The sequence below is a fragment of the Elephantulus edwardii genome, unplaced genomic scaffold (assembly GCF_000299155.1).
Source record: "Elephantulus edwardii isolate Elephantulus edwardi_28Jun2011 unplaced genomic scaffold, EleEdw1.0 scaffold00118, whole genome shotgun sequence".
In the NCBI taxonomy this organism is placed as follows: domain Eukaryota; kingdom Metazoa; phylum Chordata; class Mammalia; order Macroscelidea; family Macroscelididae; genus Elephantulus; species Elephantulus edwardii.
Window position 1 is genome coordinate 5,668,444 of NW_006399868.1, and position 16,728 is coordinate 5,685,171.

Consider the following 16,728-nt stretch of genomic DNA (forward strand, 5'->3'; position numbering starts at 1 on the left):
GTTGGTAAAGAGTGTTAAATATACCGTGGGTTGCCAGAAGGACAGACAGATTTACCATGGAGGAAATGCTCCTCAGAGTCAAAGGTGGTGAAACTCCATCTTACACACTTTAAGCATGTTGTCAGGGAATGCCAGTCATTGGAAAAGACATTATGTTTGAGAAGTAGCAAATGATCGGTAACAGAGGTTGACCTTCACAACATGATTGCAATAGTTACTGCAGCAATGGGCTTGACCTGGGTGAAGATGATGATGGTGAGGGCTAGATGAGATTTAGATCACAGTGGGCGTGGTGATTCCTAGCCGGAGCCACAAATAGGAGCCCTCAAAAAACTGTGGTTTTTTTTTAAAAAAAGAGAAACTGGAGTTTCTGGTCTACCGTTCTCATTTTAGAGTTTCTAGAGTAGCTGTTATAAATAATGGAATTGGATATTGACAATTAATATTATAAAACAATACGTAAATATGTCAGTGGATGAAAATGAATTAAAAAGGAGGAGAAATCAAAAATAAAAGAGTGGTCTTAATGTAGAGAGAGGAGGATGACGATGTTCATGTTGCTGTTAGGTGCCCTTGAGTCAGCGCTGGCCGGCCGACCCCGTGCACAGCAGAAGGAAAGTTGCCCATTCCTTCTCAGTCCCCTCAGTCTCCGCTGTGTTTAGCTTACTGCTGCAGCCACTCCACTGTGTGAATCCATCTCATCAGGCCAAACCCTGGGTGTCACAGGCAATTCTGTCCTCAACGAATTGCTTTACAGAAAAGGCTGCTTTCAGGTATCGGCCTTCCCCATGTAACAGTGGGGACCTCAAAGCAACATCCAACTATTGACTTGGTTTTAGTCAGAACAGTCTCAGTGTGTTCAGACTCACAGCATAAATAGTCCAAGCCTGTGTTCCACGTGGCCACTGGATCCCCAAATTGACGTGTCCAGAATGCAGACCGCAGGCCTGCTGCTGGTAATTAGTGGGAAAGAACTGCTCTGCCAACTCCAGGGCACACGGTTCAGATCTGTCAGTTGCTCCCTGAAAGGAAGATTAGCAGTCTCCTCTCATAGGATTCACCGCCTTTGAAAACCTGCAGGAAGAGTCATTTCTGACTTCATAGTTTTCAACAACAACAGCAATAACTTGTAGAAGATTGTAGAAATGTATTTTTTCTCTCTCATATGGTATACACATCAAATCCTTAAAGAATTCCCGGTAACAGAAGGCGCGCACACACACACACACACACACACACACACACACACACACACTGGTCATCAGCTTATAGAATGGTAGAAACTCATGAGACAGTTTTTACCCAGGCGTTAAAAAAAATAATTGTTGAGCAATAACAATAAAAAATTAAATTTATTTTTAAAATGCTTATTGTGACTTTATGTTATGAATACCTGGGAAGGTTTGGCTTGCTGGCTTGTATGCATATCTGTGGAGAAATTCTTAGGCTTCCAAGCTTAAAATCAGTCTCTTCTATGAAGAGCTACAGGGTAGTTTTCCCTCATCACAGTGATGAGGAATATTATTGTTTGCTGAAAAGAAAAGACATTATCATCAGATATTGATGTCTCACAAAACTGTAGAGCACTGGTTAGATGAAATTAGCCCTAATTTATTCAGACCATCCATCCATCCATATTCATATTCTCTCTCTCTCCCTCCCCTCCCTCTCCCTGCCTCCCTCCCTCCCTCATGCCCCACACCCACGCGCGCACACACATACCGTTAGCTTTTTTTTTTTTTTTTTGTGAAACCTGAAAGAGCTGGGACTGGAAGGAAGACCTTGTCTTTCTAGGTTTCTCAAGTTATCTACCTTTGACAGGTTTCAGTCTTATCTTTTTTTCTGGTGCTGATAGTGGGAAATATTTACATTTCCTTCTCTTGACAGGTTATTACTTTATACAGATTCTGGCGTCTGTACGTTTTACTTTATACACATGGACACATAGGCATCAACAAAACACAAAGCAAAACCAGTGTCTGAGAATTTTTTTTCTAAAAGTGGATGTTTTTTTACTTAAAAGTAAAAGCTAGCAAACATCAAGCAGCTGGAAGACTATTATTACTCAGGGTTCATACTGAAATTCTGTTTAACCCAGTAACTAGGTTCTTAGAAAAAAATTAGTTTAATGGTCTAGATATTTGGAAATTGCCTACGCCACCTGCTTTGTAAACTTTGTGATGATTCTTGCCTTAGTAGAATGTTATTTATAGGATCACTTGTAAAGAGACAATTAGAGGTGTAAAAAATTAGTAACGTTGACTACCTGACTTCTCTCCAAATGGTGCTGCGTTTCATTTGAGAAATAAAGCTACTAACAGGACCATGTGAAGCTGAGGCCACGGTGCTGGTACTGTTGATTAGTTCAAACGTGATGGGCTGTTCTCCTTCAACAATTATAACTCATATATGTTATAAGTCGGAAAAGGGGAAGGTTAATAGAAATGAAAACTTGAAGCAGAAATCCATGTTTGATATAATTTATTGTCTTATAAGTGTTCTGTCATCTAGTGAAGACACAGACTGTTTGGTCAGGAATTTAGTATCGTTGTTAGATGCCGTCAAGTCTTTTCAGACCTGTAGATACTCTGTGGGCAGCCGAACAGGACAGTGCCTAGCCCTGAACCATCCTCTTACCACAGTGCTGGGACCCACTGTTGCAGTCACTGTGACAATCCACCACCTTTAAGATCTTCCTCTCTCTTTCTGAGCTTCTACTTTGTCAAGCATGTGGTCCTTCTCCATGAACTGGTCCCTTCCAATGACATGCCCAAAATATGTGACAGAAAGGTAAAGTTACATAGCGGGTGTGTTTCTAGAACATTCTGGTTGCATATCTTCCAAGACATACTTATTTTTTAAGAAGTCCCTGATTCATTCAAAATCCAATACAGGCTGCCTCCTCAAACTTGTTTTAAACAGACAAAAGACTGTAAAGATATTTAATAGGAAAAAGATGCAGCTATGAGAGTGAGAACTTTTAAAAGTAGATTGCTCAATTTGGATTATAGTGTTAGTCAGTATTTTATTATAGGTAAGGATTAATTTTAGTGAAACTATGACATTTCTGAAATCACAGCACTAAAAAGAATGTCTCTCAGACATTTACCAGTTAATCCTCATGGGTATATGAATGTTTCTTTTGGTTTTCATGACTATATTTAAAAGATTATTTATGCTCAGTGTTGAATGGCAATAAGATGCATTTAATAAATAATCATCCGTCTCGTGCAGCTCAAATCCACCAGTGTCTCCTTAGGAGAAAAACAGGTGCTCCCCTCCCATGTGATTCACAGTCTAGAAACCTGTCAGTGATGATTATTGGTTAGCAATGTAGACTCTCTTCATACTCCCTTCCCAAAATGGTCTGGTAGATAACTGGAGACATTGTCTATGTCCTTAGTGAGAATGCTCTCAGGTTCATTTAAAGGTCTGTTATATAGGTCAGTACTAAATATGCACTTTTCCATTTGCTATAACTGCTTTTATGTTAATAAGTATATTGGGCGTGTGTCATCTTACATATTTGCAGGAAGTTTAGTTAAAATAAGTGCAAGGACAGTTCCATCTCACCGTTACATATCTTCATTATCTAATAAATTGCCATTTGATTAAATCCTTATTACTGTAAAATGACTAATTCACATATCAGTAACTATTGAGTCAAATATCCGGACCCAACACCATGAAATTCTGAAATCAATTTCTCACACATCCAAAGTCTTAATGTCGGCTGTCAACCTTAAACACAGTTGATAGATGCAAACAACATCAGAGAGGTCACCAGTGTCCTGGATGGCTATCAACACAGTGATTCTCATCTTCAGTGCTGTCTCTCGACTTATTCAATGCAGTGTGAGGCCATCTGAATCACAACCATACACTGAGATGGTTCTGTCCTTAGTAAATATAGATGATGCTGATCTTTGCAGAGTACCTCAGGTAAAGTTGGGATCAGAGCTGAAAGGTTCATGCTGATTTCAAGTCTTCTGGGAAATCAGTAGTACTCTAGTGGTGTTGTAGTTAAGGTATTTACCTGCCAAACCAAGGGTCACCAGTTCAAACCCACCAACAGTTTAGCAGAAAAAAAGATGTGGGACTCTTCTTTGGTAAAAATGACAGTTTTAAACTCTCAAGAAATTCAACTCTGCCCTATAGTGTCACTGTGTATTGGAATTGACTTGCTGACAGTGGGAGTAGGGAGGTCAATTGTTGGAAACTGGAAAGGATGAAAGAAAAGACACGGAACGTTCTTTACCGTACACTTGACTGCACATTATTTAAGACAAGAACTCCCTTGGTTTTATTCTTGTATTATTTGCCTAACCGCAGGAATAATTCTTTCCTATACCAGGAAACCCTACTACCAATGATAATCCTCTCCTAATGGTAATCCTCCTCTATATTGGGAAACTTTTCTCTTCCACTTGCCATGTTTTTTTGTTTTGTTTTTTAATATTGAGTAAAGATTCTCTGTTTGGTGTTTAATGTACATACAACTTATGAAAAGTCAACAAAGCAAAGGCATGTACCCAAGAGTCACTTGCTACCTGTATGTTCTCTGTTAGCAGCAAGGCATGATTCATGATGCGTTTTACTGGGATTTGAAATTTTACAGGAGTCATCAAGACTGCCCTTCCCAACATGGACAGAGAGGCTAAAGACCAGTATTTGCTTGTTATTCAGGCAAAGGATATGGTTGGTCAAAACGGCGGACTCTCAGGCACGACGTCAGTCACCGTGACGCTCACTGATGTCAACGATAATCCACCTCGCTTCCCACGAAGTAAGATATTTCTTTGGATGTCTACTTCTTCAACTATTTCACAAATAACTACTTCTCTTAGTGCGTACTCCACAAATCTATTCTCTCATTGGTGATGTGTGATTTTCATTCCAGGGATGTGAAATGATGATAATGTTTAAAACAAATAGGAGCAATCAGATACTTGTATTAATCCTATCTTCAAAATATTTTTCATTTCTCTCTTGGATAGTAAGAAGTTCATCTTTTTTGTGCCTTAGCTTTTTTATCCCAAACTCATACTTTTAATATATTATGAAAATTTTAAAAATTTAATTGTTGTTGTTATGTGCCATCAGGTTGCTTGCGACTCATAGTGACCCTATATACAACAGCCCTAAGCCCTGCTCTATTCTGTGCCAATCACACTGTCTCTGACACACCCACCCCGATTACCCCATTCACTGAATCAATCTAGTGTTTAAATACACCTTATGATTCCACAAGAACTAAACTCAATTACAAACACATCTGGGATATAACTGATGTCAAATTGAGTTGTTAGCGGGTATAATGTATAAATGGGTCTCTAGGTTCTTTTCAAGTATGGATTCTTCAGATGGTTTAAATTTTATTTCCCTTTAAAATTCCTCTTGTACAACCTAAAATAATATTTTAAGCAGAACTTAGGAGAGTATCTATTGGTTGTATTTTCCATTGCATACTTTTTTTAACTCTCTCATGCACACTGCACTTTTATTTAGCAATTCTGGTACATTTTTCTTTTGAAAAATAGTTTATGTTTCAAAAGAAATCAATCTAAAAGACCAAGAAAGCACGTGACCTCAATTTAGCTTTTTTTGGATCAAAGTGGTTTTTGCTGTAACCAAGAAAAAGTGAGTTCCCTTCTACATAGAGGTGTTCTATTTGTAAAAACAAAACAAAGCAAAACAAAAAACAACCAACCAAACAAACAAAAAAATGTATCTCACTTTTAGTTACTGCTTTTTCTAGTGGAAGAATTTAATGTACGTGCTGTGTTTTCAGGATGATGGGGAAAATAAGTAGGTTTTACCAACTTCAATCCCTCTCAGATGCTTACTTCACAGGGGAAGGGAAGTAACCACTCTTATAAACAGATATTAGATGCAAATGATGTCAAGTTAAGAGGCTCTCTGAGTACGTAGAACACATAGATCCGTAGACCCCTATAATCTTTTCAAACGTAGCCTATTTAGAGGATTTGTTTTAATTTAACATTATTTTTAGGTGCCATTGAATCACCTATGACACATAGTAACCTATGAAACAACCAAACCTTGACCTTTGCCCCAATTTTATATATTTTTAAAAGTTGATGTTGTTCTACATTAAACATTTCAAGATAATACAAGGAGGGAAATGACCCCCAAGGTTACAATTTGTTTCTTAAATGATCCAGCCTTGATTCTGTTGTGGATGAGAAGGGAAGCTGGAATATGAACAATGGAAGTAGTAATGTTGTTATTATGTGCTAATCATAAAGAGCTCTGGTGGCCTAATCATAAGAAGATGTGCTTCCATCTCAAAGTTAGGAGGTTTAAATCCACTGGCTGTGCCATGGGAGAAAAATGGGTGTTCTCCTTCTGTGTAATTGACTGCCTTTGAAATCCTTCTGGAAGGTCAGCTGTGAGTTGGTCCCAAGTCAGTGGTATACAATAGCAAAAAGATCAACAATCCTAAAATGAAGAGTTGGTCTTGCTTTTAAGTCTGTAGTGCTAAGTCTTGTAATTAAGACGTGCTTGTTCTCTTTGTGAGTTTTGCTCTCTTTGTCAAGCTTCGATGGAATATATCCCACATTTTCTCGAGTGTTTCAGATCAAGGATATTCGTTAGGTTCTTCCATGTCTGCTGGCATTTTCTCTGCTATGGAATTGCTGTTTGTACTCTTGAAACTTTTGAATTTGACTAAGTTCATGACTAGATATGCATGAGGAGTCTCATAGAGGAGGACCATAGGTTATGGTCATTTTTGTTTTAAATCAATAACTTCACAAAGGTTAGGCAATAACCACAGCAATATGTCCTTATCCCTTTACATGGACCAAAGTGCGGGGCACTTTGTGCCAGTTTCATCAACTCATGGACAAGGATGGCAGAGCAGGACATAGAGAAAGTAAATTAAAGGGAAAGAGAGAAGGAGCAGGGCTTTCTGACAACGCCTTCATCTCTCAGTCATGGCCTGCATAACTCTGCTCATCTCACATTTTTTTAAGCTGGAAAATTAAAATGAATTTTAACAAAAGAAGGGTTTTGTTGCTAAATATTTGAAGCACTACATCTTGCTTTTTTATCCTTTCTTCAAATAATATTACTTATGGTGATATAATACTGGTTTTAAAAATCTAAATAGTAAGAAAGATTCTGTTGGGTTACAAATCAGGTCTACATAGATGCTAAACAAAAGGATTCTAGTGCATGGAAAATTTATGAGTTAAAAGAAGATAAATACTATCCCTCACAGCCTTGTGAAATTGTGTGGAACTTTCATAGTAAATAATATCTAGTAAACTCCAACATTAAGCGATTGGAACTGTTTAGGTTTTATGTTTCAGTGACATTTTATCAGAATACTTTTAAAAATTTATTTGTGATAATTAAAAGTAACATTTTTCTCACCTCTCAAAATATAGAAAATGGAACTGCCTCCCCTTGCCTCTCAGTGGGACATCTGTTTCTGCTGTCGCATCGTAATTAGCATCATGTTCCCCATCGATTTCCCAAAGCTCTAGGAACCTTGTTATTTGCCTCATACTGCGTTCTTATCTTCTTTACTGGGAAAAATAAACAGCAGAGTAGCTGCAAACCAGTCTCAGAGCTAGGTTTTCAGTAGTGGGTTGTCGCTTGATCATTTTTGCTCTGCATTTCACAGGGTCCTACCAATACAATGTCCCGGAATCATTGCCCGTGGCGTCGGTAGTAGCCAGGATCAAAGCTGCTGATGCAGATATAGGGGTAAATGCCGAGATGGAGTACAAGATTGTGGACGGTGATGGATTAGGGATTTTCAAGATTTCTGTTGACAAAGACACACAAGAAGGAATCATTACGATACAGAAGGTAATTCAATCTTTCTCTCCCTCTTAATCTCCCTTCCTTTCCTGCCCTCTTGATTTTCTATGAAGATAGTTGTTTTGTATAAAAACTGTGTATTAAAAGTGTTGCTGTGTATCAAATCAGAACCGACCCGTAGCGTACCCTCTAGCGGGTTTTCAGAGACAGTTGATAGCACGCGATGACAAAACCTTTTTTTCTCCCTCGAAGCAGCTGGTAGATTTGAACCACATACCTTTGCGTTAGCAGCACAGTTCTTCCTCACTAATTATTTCCACTGGGAAGCCATGCCTACTTGGATAGAAGAATGAACTAGACAGACTGAAAAGCCATAAGGAACCACAGTCTTCTAATTTTAGGAAGACAGCTTTGTGTTTGTTCTAAGGTGGCTTAGGGAACCTAGAAGAACGTTCTGAAATGCATAAGCCTCCCTCATCTCTAGTTGTATAATACAACTATGCGGTTAATTGGTGCTCGTGATCTTTGAAGAAACCTCCTCGGGGATATGAACATGCTTCTTGTTGACTGTTACCTTAAAGAAACATTAAAATCACCCAAGTTTCTCCATAAGGAAATGACACGGTTCTCAGCATTCATGAAAGCAATCTAAACTTGGAAAGCAAAGGCAAATCATCTCTCCTCTGCTGAGCATTCCTTTTAAAATTGATAAGTTAAAGAGACTTGAAGAGTTCATAGAAAAAGAACACAGGACTTTGTGAAGGCTGTTACAAAATCTCGTCAATAGAAGTGCAAAGGGATTAGAAATATAGTAGAAACAGAAGACTGCTTACCATGACAGATTCAAATTAGTTCCAAACACTGAATACTCTCAAACTCAAACTCATTCCCTTCGAGTCAGGTCCAAGTTATAGTGACCCTGCATTGGTTTCTGCTGGTGTGGAGCACACAGGAGACTTCTTAGCTCTCTCCTGAGCTGCTGCTGCTAGATTTGAACTTCCAGGGAGCCTAGCTTTGGGGTTAGCAGTACAACTTGCTGCACCATCAAAGCTCTTTATATACTGAATAGATTTGGGGAAAGGTGAGTGAGCTCTTTCTCTGTAAGGTACAGATACGGCCTTTGAAATGATTGCATTTTTTTATTTTTAGTGAAAGTTTACAAAGAGTTTGGTTTTATTCCTTTGTTAATATGTATTTTCCTCAAGAAGAATACTTCTAGTTATTTTTGCATTCTGTCGCGTTGGAGCCAACTCGTAGCTGACCCTCCAGTGGGCTTTCAGAGGCAGTGAAGACATTGCCCATCTTCTCCCATGGACAGCTGTGGATTCGAACCCTGTGCTTTCAGAATTGCAGTGCAACTTTTTACTACTATGACACTAGAGCTCCAGTTTTAGTAGAGAGCAGTAGTATTTTTAAAGCAGGTGTGGCATCTACTTCCTAAAGAACATGCCTCTGGAAACTATGAATTTTAATAAATGGTGATAGTTATAGAAAGGCTTCAGGCCTTTTGTTCATTGTGTCACTGTAAGGTGTGCTCGACTCGATGGCAGTCAACAACAAAACAGTGGTAGTATTGAAAATATTGTAAACAGTAAATATATAGATGAATGAATCTATATGAGAATTTTACAGCAACTATTCTGACAGTGCAGGTGTTTAACTAATTAACTCCTTAATTACAATCATACAGCAATAAAGAAAGTTGTATTTTAGTTGTTACAGGAAAGCATATGTTTGATTTCCAACCAGTGGGAAAACATTTCTGCAGTTATTTCCAGTACACAGTTGCTGTTTCAGCTCTCTTGATGATAGTCTGTTTAAAAGAAGTTCCAAAACCATAATGGGCCAACTGTTGGTAAATTACTCTGTTGTCTGAAGTGAAAGAAATTTACTAACACACAATACCACTAAAAAATATCAAAGATCTATCTGAAATCAAATGGGTTCATGTTCAGAAATTCTTCAGGATATTGAATTCTTTCAATTGAATAAAATATGTTCAGTATATTGTAATAAAAATAATATCCCTTTTTATTATGAGATAATTTATATGTTGCCATGAAAAAGAAATATAGTTTTAACCTGTGTTTTATTGACAGTGAAAAGCTATTTTAATGTGTGTGTCTTAATAAATCATGGATAACATTGAAGCAAGAATTCTGGAACTCTTAATCGTATTCATATATTGACTGTACACAGACCAAGAATTAGTCATTCAAATAGAACAAGCTCAGACTGCATGGCTTGGGATCAAGAAAGGGGTACGTTACGCTTGTATCATTTCACTATACCTATTGAACATATTGTATTTCAGGATAGAACTTGAAGTTGACTTTGATCTACAAATGCAACATCATTCTGTTTTTTATTGCGAGCACTGTTGTTGTTGTTATTGATTGGCGTTGAGTCGAGCATGACTCATAGTGACCCTATGAACAAAAAACCTGAAGCTTTTCTGTAACTATCATCATTTCTCAAAGTTCATGGAGTTTTTAGAGGCATCTTGTTCAGGAAGTGGATGCATAGAATGCAGTATTGATTATCTGGTTCCAAGTGGCCAAAGCTAGTTCATCTGATTTTACTAATGCCTAAAATGTTGATGTTCATGTGTTTCATTTCATTTTTCAAAAGTTTTAGTTTTCCAGCATTGAAGCTGTGTACCTTCCAGGTTCCAACTATTAAACAATGTTTGCCATTATTTTTCCTCATTTTGACTGACTTCCAATCTGGGCCCTACCACTACTACTATCGCTACATGTTCCTCTTACTGTTCATAGGGTTTTCAGAGGCTTGTTATTTAAGAAGTGGATGGGAAATCCTGTTTCCTAGTCTGTCTTAATTTGGTAGGTCTGCTAAAACCTGTTTGCCATTGGTAAACCCTGCAGCATTTGACACACTGGTAGCCCAGCTTTCAGTATCAAAGCAACCCACAAGTTATCTTCGTACTGCAAACTGACAGACAAGTGCTGTACCAATTAGAATAATCTTCTCCCCAAACACAACAAACTGACAATTTAGTTTGTAACTCTAATAGTAAATCAGTTTTCATACCTGATATGGGCCCAGCAAACTTTTAATCACAAAGGCCCATCCACCGGGTCCTAATTGGTTTAAATAAGAGGCTTCTGACCCACAACTGATTACTTGTTGAAAGTGAGGAGGACTTGAAGCACTTGTTGCAGAGAATCAAAGAATATAGCCTTCAATATGGATTGTATCTTGATGTCCAGATAAAATATTCTTAACAACACTGGACCAATAGACAACATCTTGATAGATGGAGAAAAGATTTAAACTATCAACAACTTCATCTTATTTGAATACATATTTAACACCATTGATAAAAGCAGTCAGGAAATCAAGAGATGTATAGCACTGGAAAAGTCTGCAGTTAGGGACCTCTCCAAATTATTGAGGAGTAATGATATCAGTTTAAGGACTAAGGTGCTTCTGATTCAGGCTTCCTGATCACTGTTTCTGATCAATTATTATGCATCTGAGAGGTGGACAGTGAATAAGGATGACAGAAGAATAATTGACGCCTTTGAGCTGGGATGCTGGAGAAGAGCACTGAACAACCCATGGATGGCCAAGAGAACAAGTAGATATGTCTTGGGGAGGGTGCACCTTAAGTACTCTTTGAGGGCAAAAATAATAAGATACCTCAACAAAATGCAACTTATTGCCATGCAGTCAGAACTGAGTGGACTTTTAGAGACCCTAAATCACATAGAAAGAGATTGCCTGTCTTTCTCCTATGGAGCAGTTATTGGATTCAAACTGCCTACTTTGGGGTTGAGAGTCCAACTCCTCACCCATTAGGCCATCAGAACTCATTGCTTCAGTAATAAGAAAGCAATTTATCATAAGCCTCTTAATATTATTAGTTTTAAAGATTTAATTGTTAAAAAAGAAAATTACTTATAAAAATTATTTTAAAACTTATGAAAATATAAAAAGAGAATGTCAGTTCTCTTTTATAATAATGACATAATGCTGTTGTTGTTGATTGCCATCAAGTCGCTCACTACTCATAGCTACCCTATGAACAAAAGAACTGAAGCCTTTCTATAACTGTCATCATTCATCAAAGTTCATAGAGTTTCCAAAGGCATGTTGTTAAGGAAGTGAATGCCAATAAGTTTAATAATAACATTATACAGTAAGTACTCACTCTGACTTGGTAATTAGTGTCTACCAGACTTTGTTTTAAACAGTTTACGAGTTTTATCTTATGTAAGTCTGTCTGAAGTCTCATGAAGGAACATAAGCATACTTACAGAAAAGAGGAGCAAAGCTCAGAGACGGGGAATCATCCTGAGCTTTTAACTGAAACAGCCAGCACATGAATTTAAGATTTACTCAAATGCAGATTCACATTTTATATTCTATGGATGCTTTAAAAAAAGAGTTGTGAACTTTAAAATTTAAATACCTTACTGATTAGCAATCCCCTTACAGCTTGACAGGCCTGTTGTTGTTATTTGTCATCAAGTGAGAACCAGCTGCATAGTTGACCCTCCAGTGGGTTTTCAGAGACAGCAAATCACATGGGAGGAGATTGTCCATTCTTCTCCCATGAAGTATCTGGTGGATTTCAACCATAATCCTTCATGTTGGCAGCACAACCTCTTACCATTGGTCCCCAGATCTCCGTTAACAAATAGGCATAGAAAAACAACAGCAACAAAAAAAAAATTACAAAGACAGAAATGCATCTACCCAGAATAGGAAAAGTAACCCTAAGATAGCATTCTTTTTAAGTTGAAATTAACACTTTTTAATATTCTTTTTAATTTTAATTTACAGTTTTAAAGATTCAAGATTTTTCCACATCTTGCTCTTGGGTGCACTTTATTTAAAAGAATTTGAGGAAAATACACTAAGAGATACAACATTTTAAATCTCAGTTTTAATTATCCAGCTTAAGAAAATCATTAAAAACTCTCAGAGTTGGCTTTGTGCAGTTCATTAAATCACTGTTATAACAGTGAACATATGGAATGATTTTAAGATCCTGACAACAGAACAAATGGTCAAATAATTTATGATACTGCCATATTATGGAAACTTGCAAATTGCTAGAATAATGTTTTTTGAGGTGTTTTTCTGTTGTTGTTATATATGATTGGTTTTATTTCCTCCCTTTCCATCCTTACAATCACCTGCTTTTGGGAAAGCATGTGTGCCAGCTCCTTTATGCCTTGTGCCCTGGTAGCCCTCTTTTAGACAGCCAGTTGCCAATTTTCCCGTCCCTAGCGAATCTGTACTCTGAGGAGATGAGCATATCCCTTGAGCTGAAGGATCCTCTGTTGAACTTGGAAACCGTGAGTATCGGCATCCATAAGCATCGTTCAGCCCAGAGCAAGCCACCTCGTTGTCGCAGTTAACCCTAGTTCACAGCAAGGACCATCTTCTCTTCATTTGGTTGGATTCTGGTCAACTCATTCGCAGCCATCTGTGGCTAAGCTTAAATGGTCATCAGGTACACACTCAGGAGCCCACACTTCTCTTTGGATTCCAGACCTCTTGTCTCCTCACTTCATCCTCGCCCCCCCAGGGGACCATTTCAAGTCAACAGGTCAAGGGGCCTCACCAATCCCTTGGTTCTTCAAGCCAACTAGAATAACGTTTTCTTGCTTTGTGTGAAGCTCATTTGGGATTGAGCCATAGGCTGGCCCATCAGTGAGTTTCCAAAGTTGATATCTCACATGGGAGGAGATTACTCATATTTCCCCCTGTGAACAGCTGGTGTACTTGAACTGCCTGCCTTTGGGTTAACAGTACAAATCATCCTCTAAGACACCAGAGCTTCCAATCTTTTCTTAGTAAATCTAAGAGAAATACTTATATAAAACATTATGTGAAAAATGCCGTATCCAGAATTTATTAAGCTTATTATTCAAATTTTTATAAAACTTACATATGTACAGGATAAAGTATTGCAAAAAAATGCCAGCAGTCACAATAAAAGAATATTTTATTTAAAAAAGACACAAGCAGAAAAAACAAAATAAAAAACCTAAACAAGCTGTTTTCTGGATCAAACAGTTTTTTAAACTTTTCACTGTTTTCTAACAAAATCATATTGTTGTTTTCTAAGAGAATCATACTGTTTATTGCTTTTATAAATAGTATGCTTTGATTCTTTCAATTTAAAACTTATTGTGTTATTAAGTATATTTGAGTATTTACTAAAGGCCAAACCAAACTATATCTCAATGAGAGCAATTTCTGACCTATGGTGGAAATTGTTGCAGACATAAACTCTTGCCAAATATCTGATGTAAATTACAAAGATGTCAATCCTCATTTCATCCATGTGCATAAAGATTTGAACTTTGATGTTTGTAATAGTTAAAATGGAAATATAACTCATGGTGTTTACAAAGTGACGATCATTTCTACATGGAAATCGGTGGAGATGAGAGATCATGGTGTTGATGGTAAAGTTCTCCATGTTAATAACTGTTGTGTCACACTTTTATTCTTCTTCCTTCCTCCTCACTTGGTTCTGAGGATACACCCTTCTCATTCTGTGGCATGGTTACTGTCCAGAAACCAGGTTGTTAGGTGAAAATGGAAAATAGCCACATGATAACATAATTGCCAGTTGCTTAACCACTAAGAATTGTAGCCCATCCAAGTTGAAACAAAATCTTAACCAAACATATTCAACATTACTTCTACATTGGACTTCATCATTTGTGCCTCCCGTGGCTATGTTGTTAGTGTGCAAATAATTGTATGATAGTTATTAAGTTTTTATGGTGGTTTTATCTGTGAAAGTTTGGATAATGAGATAGTGACTGAAGAATAGGTCTAAATAGTACTGTTGCTGTTAGATGCCTTCAAGTAGACGATGACTCATAGTGACACTGTGAATATCAGAACCAGACCTGCTCTGTTCTGTGTAATCCTCATGATCCCCTTTTTGCCCTCAAGCCCACAGTCACTGTATCAGTCCAGCTTGTCTCCATGAGACTCTGCCTCTCCTTCACTAATCTTCTACCTCTCTAGCCTTATTTTCAAGAACTGACTTCTCCTTTCAGCATGCCCAAAGTATGTGAGACAAAGTTTGACTATCTTTGCCTCTAAGGAACACTCTGGTTGCACCTCCTCCAAGATATATTTATTTATTCTTAGTCCCTGATATATTCTTTACAACACCAGAATTCAGAGTCATCAATTCTTCTGTCTTTCATAATCATTGTACAAATTTCAGATGCATATGAAACAAATTGAAATTACTATGACTTGTATCAGGCATATCTAAGTTTTCAAAGTGACATTCTTTTTCTTAAAAAGATGTAAATAATAGATACCAGGAAATGACATGTTGTGTATCATCTCATTTTTCTTTCTAAAGCTTTCTCCCTTCAAACTTCTTCATAAAAAAAATTCTTCTGTTGCATTGCTTGCTAATATTTTCCCCTGAGAAACCAAAGCAACTAATTCACAGCCATACAGAAATGAGCTAGCATAAATAAGAAGTCTACATAAAAGTTGATTAAAAATATAGTAGAAATTATACATTTGCATTTTTCTGCAGTAGAAAATTATTTCAGAATACTTTTTGCTTGCAAAAGATGTATATAGTATTATATATTCATTTAGTTTTATATAGAAACTGCTATTTATAATTTTCTCATTCTCAAGTAATTGACTTATTAATTTTTTGAAAAATGTAATTCTTATTCAAGGAGCAGCAGCCATATGTAACATTTTAAAGTCTTTAGATAGCCCAGTGTTTCTCCTATTTAAAAATCTCAATTAAGTCTCATATTCCAACTCTATACAGAACTATTGAAATCATAAATGTATTTAGACTGCTCAGATATGATATGATCTATACCTGAAACTAGTTTTAATTTTCAGATGCAAGATGTTTTTATATTAGCTATTCTACTCTCTCTTATAAGACCATCAATACTTGACTTCTGGGCCTCATTACTCTCCATTTTTCAGTTCTGAGCAAGAGCCTTTAATCCATCCTTCTGGAAGCTAAATGGGGAGGTCAGATTGGCTATATGATCATTTTCTTCTTTTTTTTAAGGTGGGGAGTGTATGTATATGCACATGCATGTATACATATCTCTGGTGATGAAAAGTATAGTGATAAAAATATAATTACTTTCTCAGTTCTGCAGATAGTGTAATTTTTATGAAGTTAGTTTGGTCACCAATATTTGGGTAGATACTCAAGCTTTGTAGAAGTTTCAGTGAAGCCTTATCTGCCTTCTGCTTGCTAACTGTTCAGCTCTTTCAAAACTCTCAAGGACATGAACATGACCTGGGGAAGGAGTTGGACAGTAGTTAACTACCACATTTTCATATGTAGATGGGTACTTGGATGATTCCAAATCAGTTTCTGTAAAGTTTATTCTAAACTAAGAAAGACTAAGAAGAAATATTTGACTAAGAGGAAAGTCCTATTTCCAAAATATATCCATTGAAACCCATAGGATCATAAGGAAACATTATCTGTTCCAATGCTGGTATTAGCTTAGACCAGCCACTCACTCATTTGTCTCAAGTGAATTCCAACTCTTTGTGACCCTGGAAACAGAGTAAAACTATCCCATTGGTTTGTCATGAATGTAAATCTTTATGGAAACAGATTGGCTGGCCTTTCTCTTGAAGAGTGGCTAATGGATTCCAACCACTAAGATTTTGGTGGTGGTGGTGGTTGAGGACCATAGAGTCTGAACTGACCCATAGCTGACCTTCCTATGGGTTTTCAGAGGCAGTTAATCCCACAGGAGGAGATTGCCCATCCTTCTCCCACAGAGCAGAACTGGTGGCCTCAAACCGTGCCCCTTTGGGATTACAGTACAGCTTCTTGCCACTAGGCCACCAAAGCTCCCTAAGATTTTGATTAGCAACCTAAATTGGAAAGCACTCAAAATACACTGTGGTCATAATAAAGCACTT

The 16,728-nt window shown here is 37.3% G+C and overlaps 1 protein-coding gene across 1 annotated transcript in view; it reads left to right on the forward strand.

Annotated features, from left to right (window-relative positions):
• CDH7 (cadherin 7, type 2) overlaps positions 1 to 16,728 on the forward strand; it is a 152,698-nt gene that overhangs the window by 81,664 nt on the left and 54,306 nt on the right. The window contains exons 4-5 of the mRNA XM_006892742.1: positions 4,619 to 4,786; positions 7,655 to 7,842. Of these exons, the coding sequence (XP_006892804.1) occupies positions 4,619 to 4,786; positions 7,655 to 7,842 (356 nt within the window). The remainder of the gene's footprint in view (positions 1 to 4,618; positions 4,787 to 7,654; positions 7,843 to 16,728) is intronic.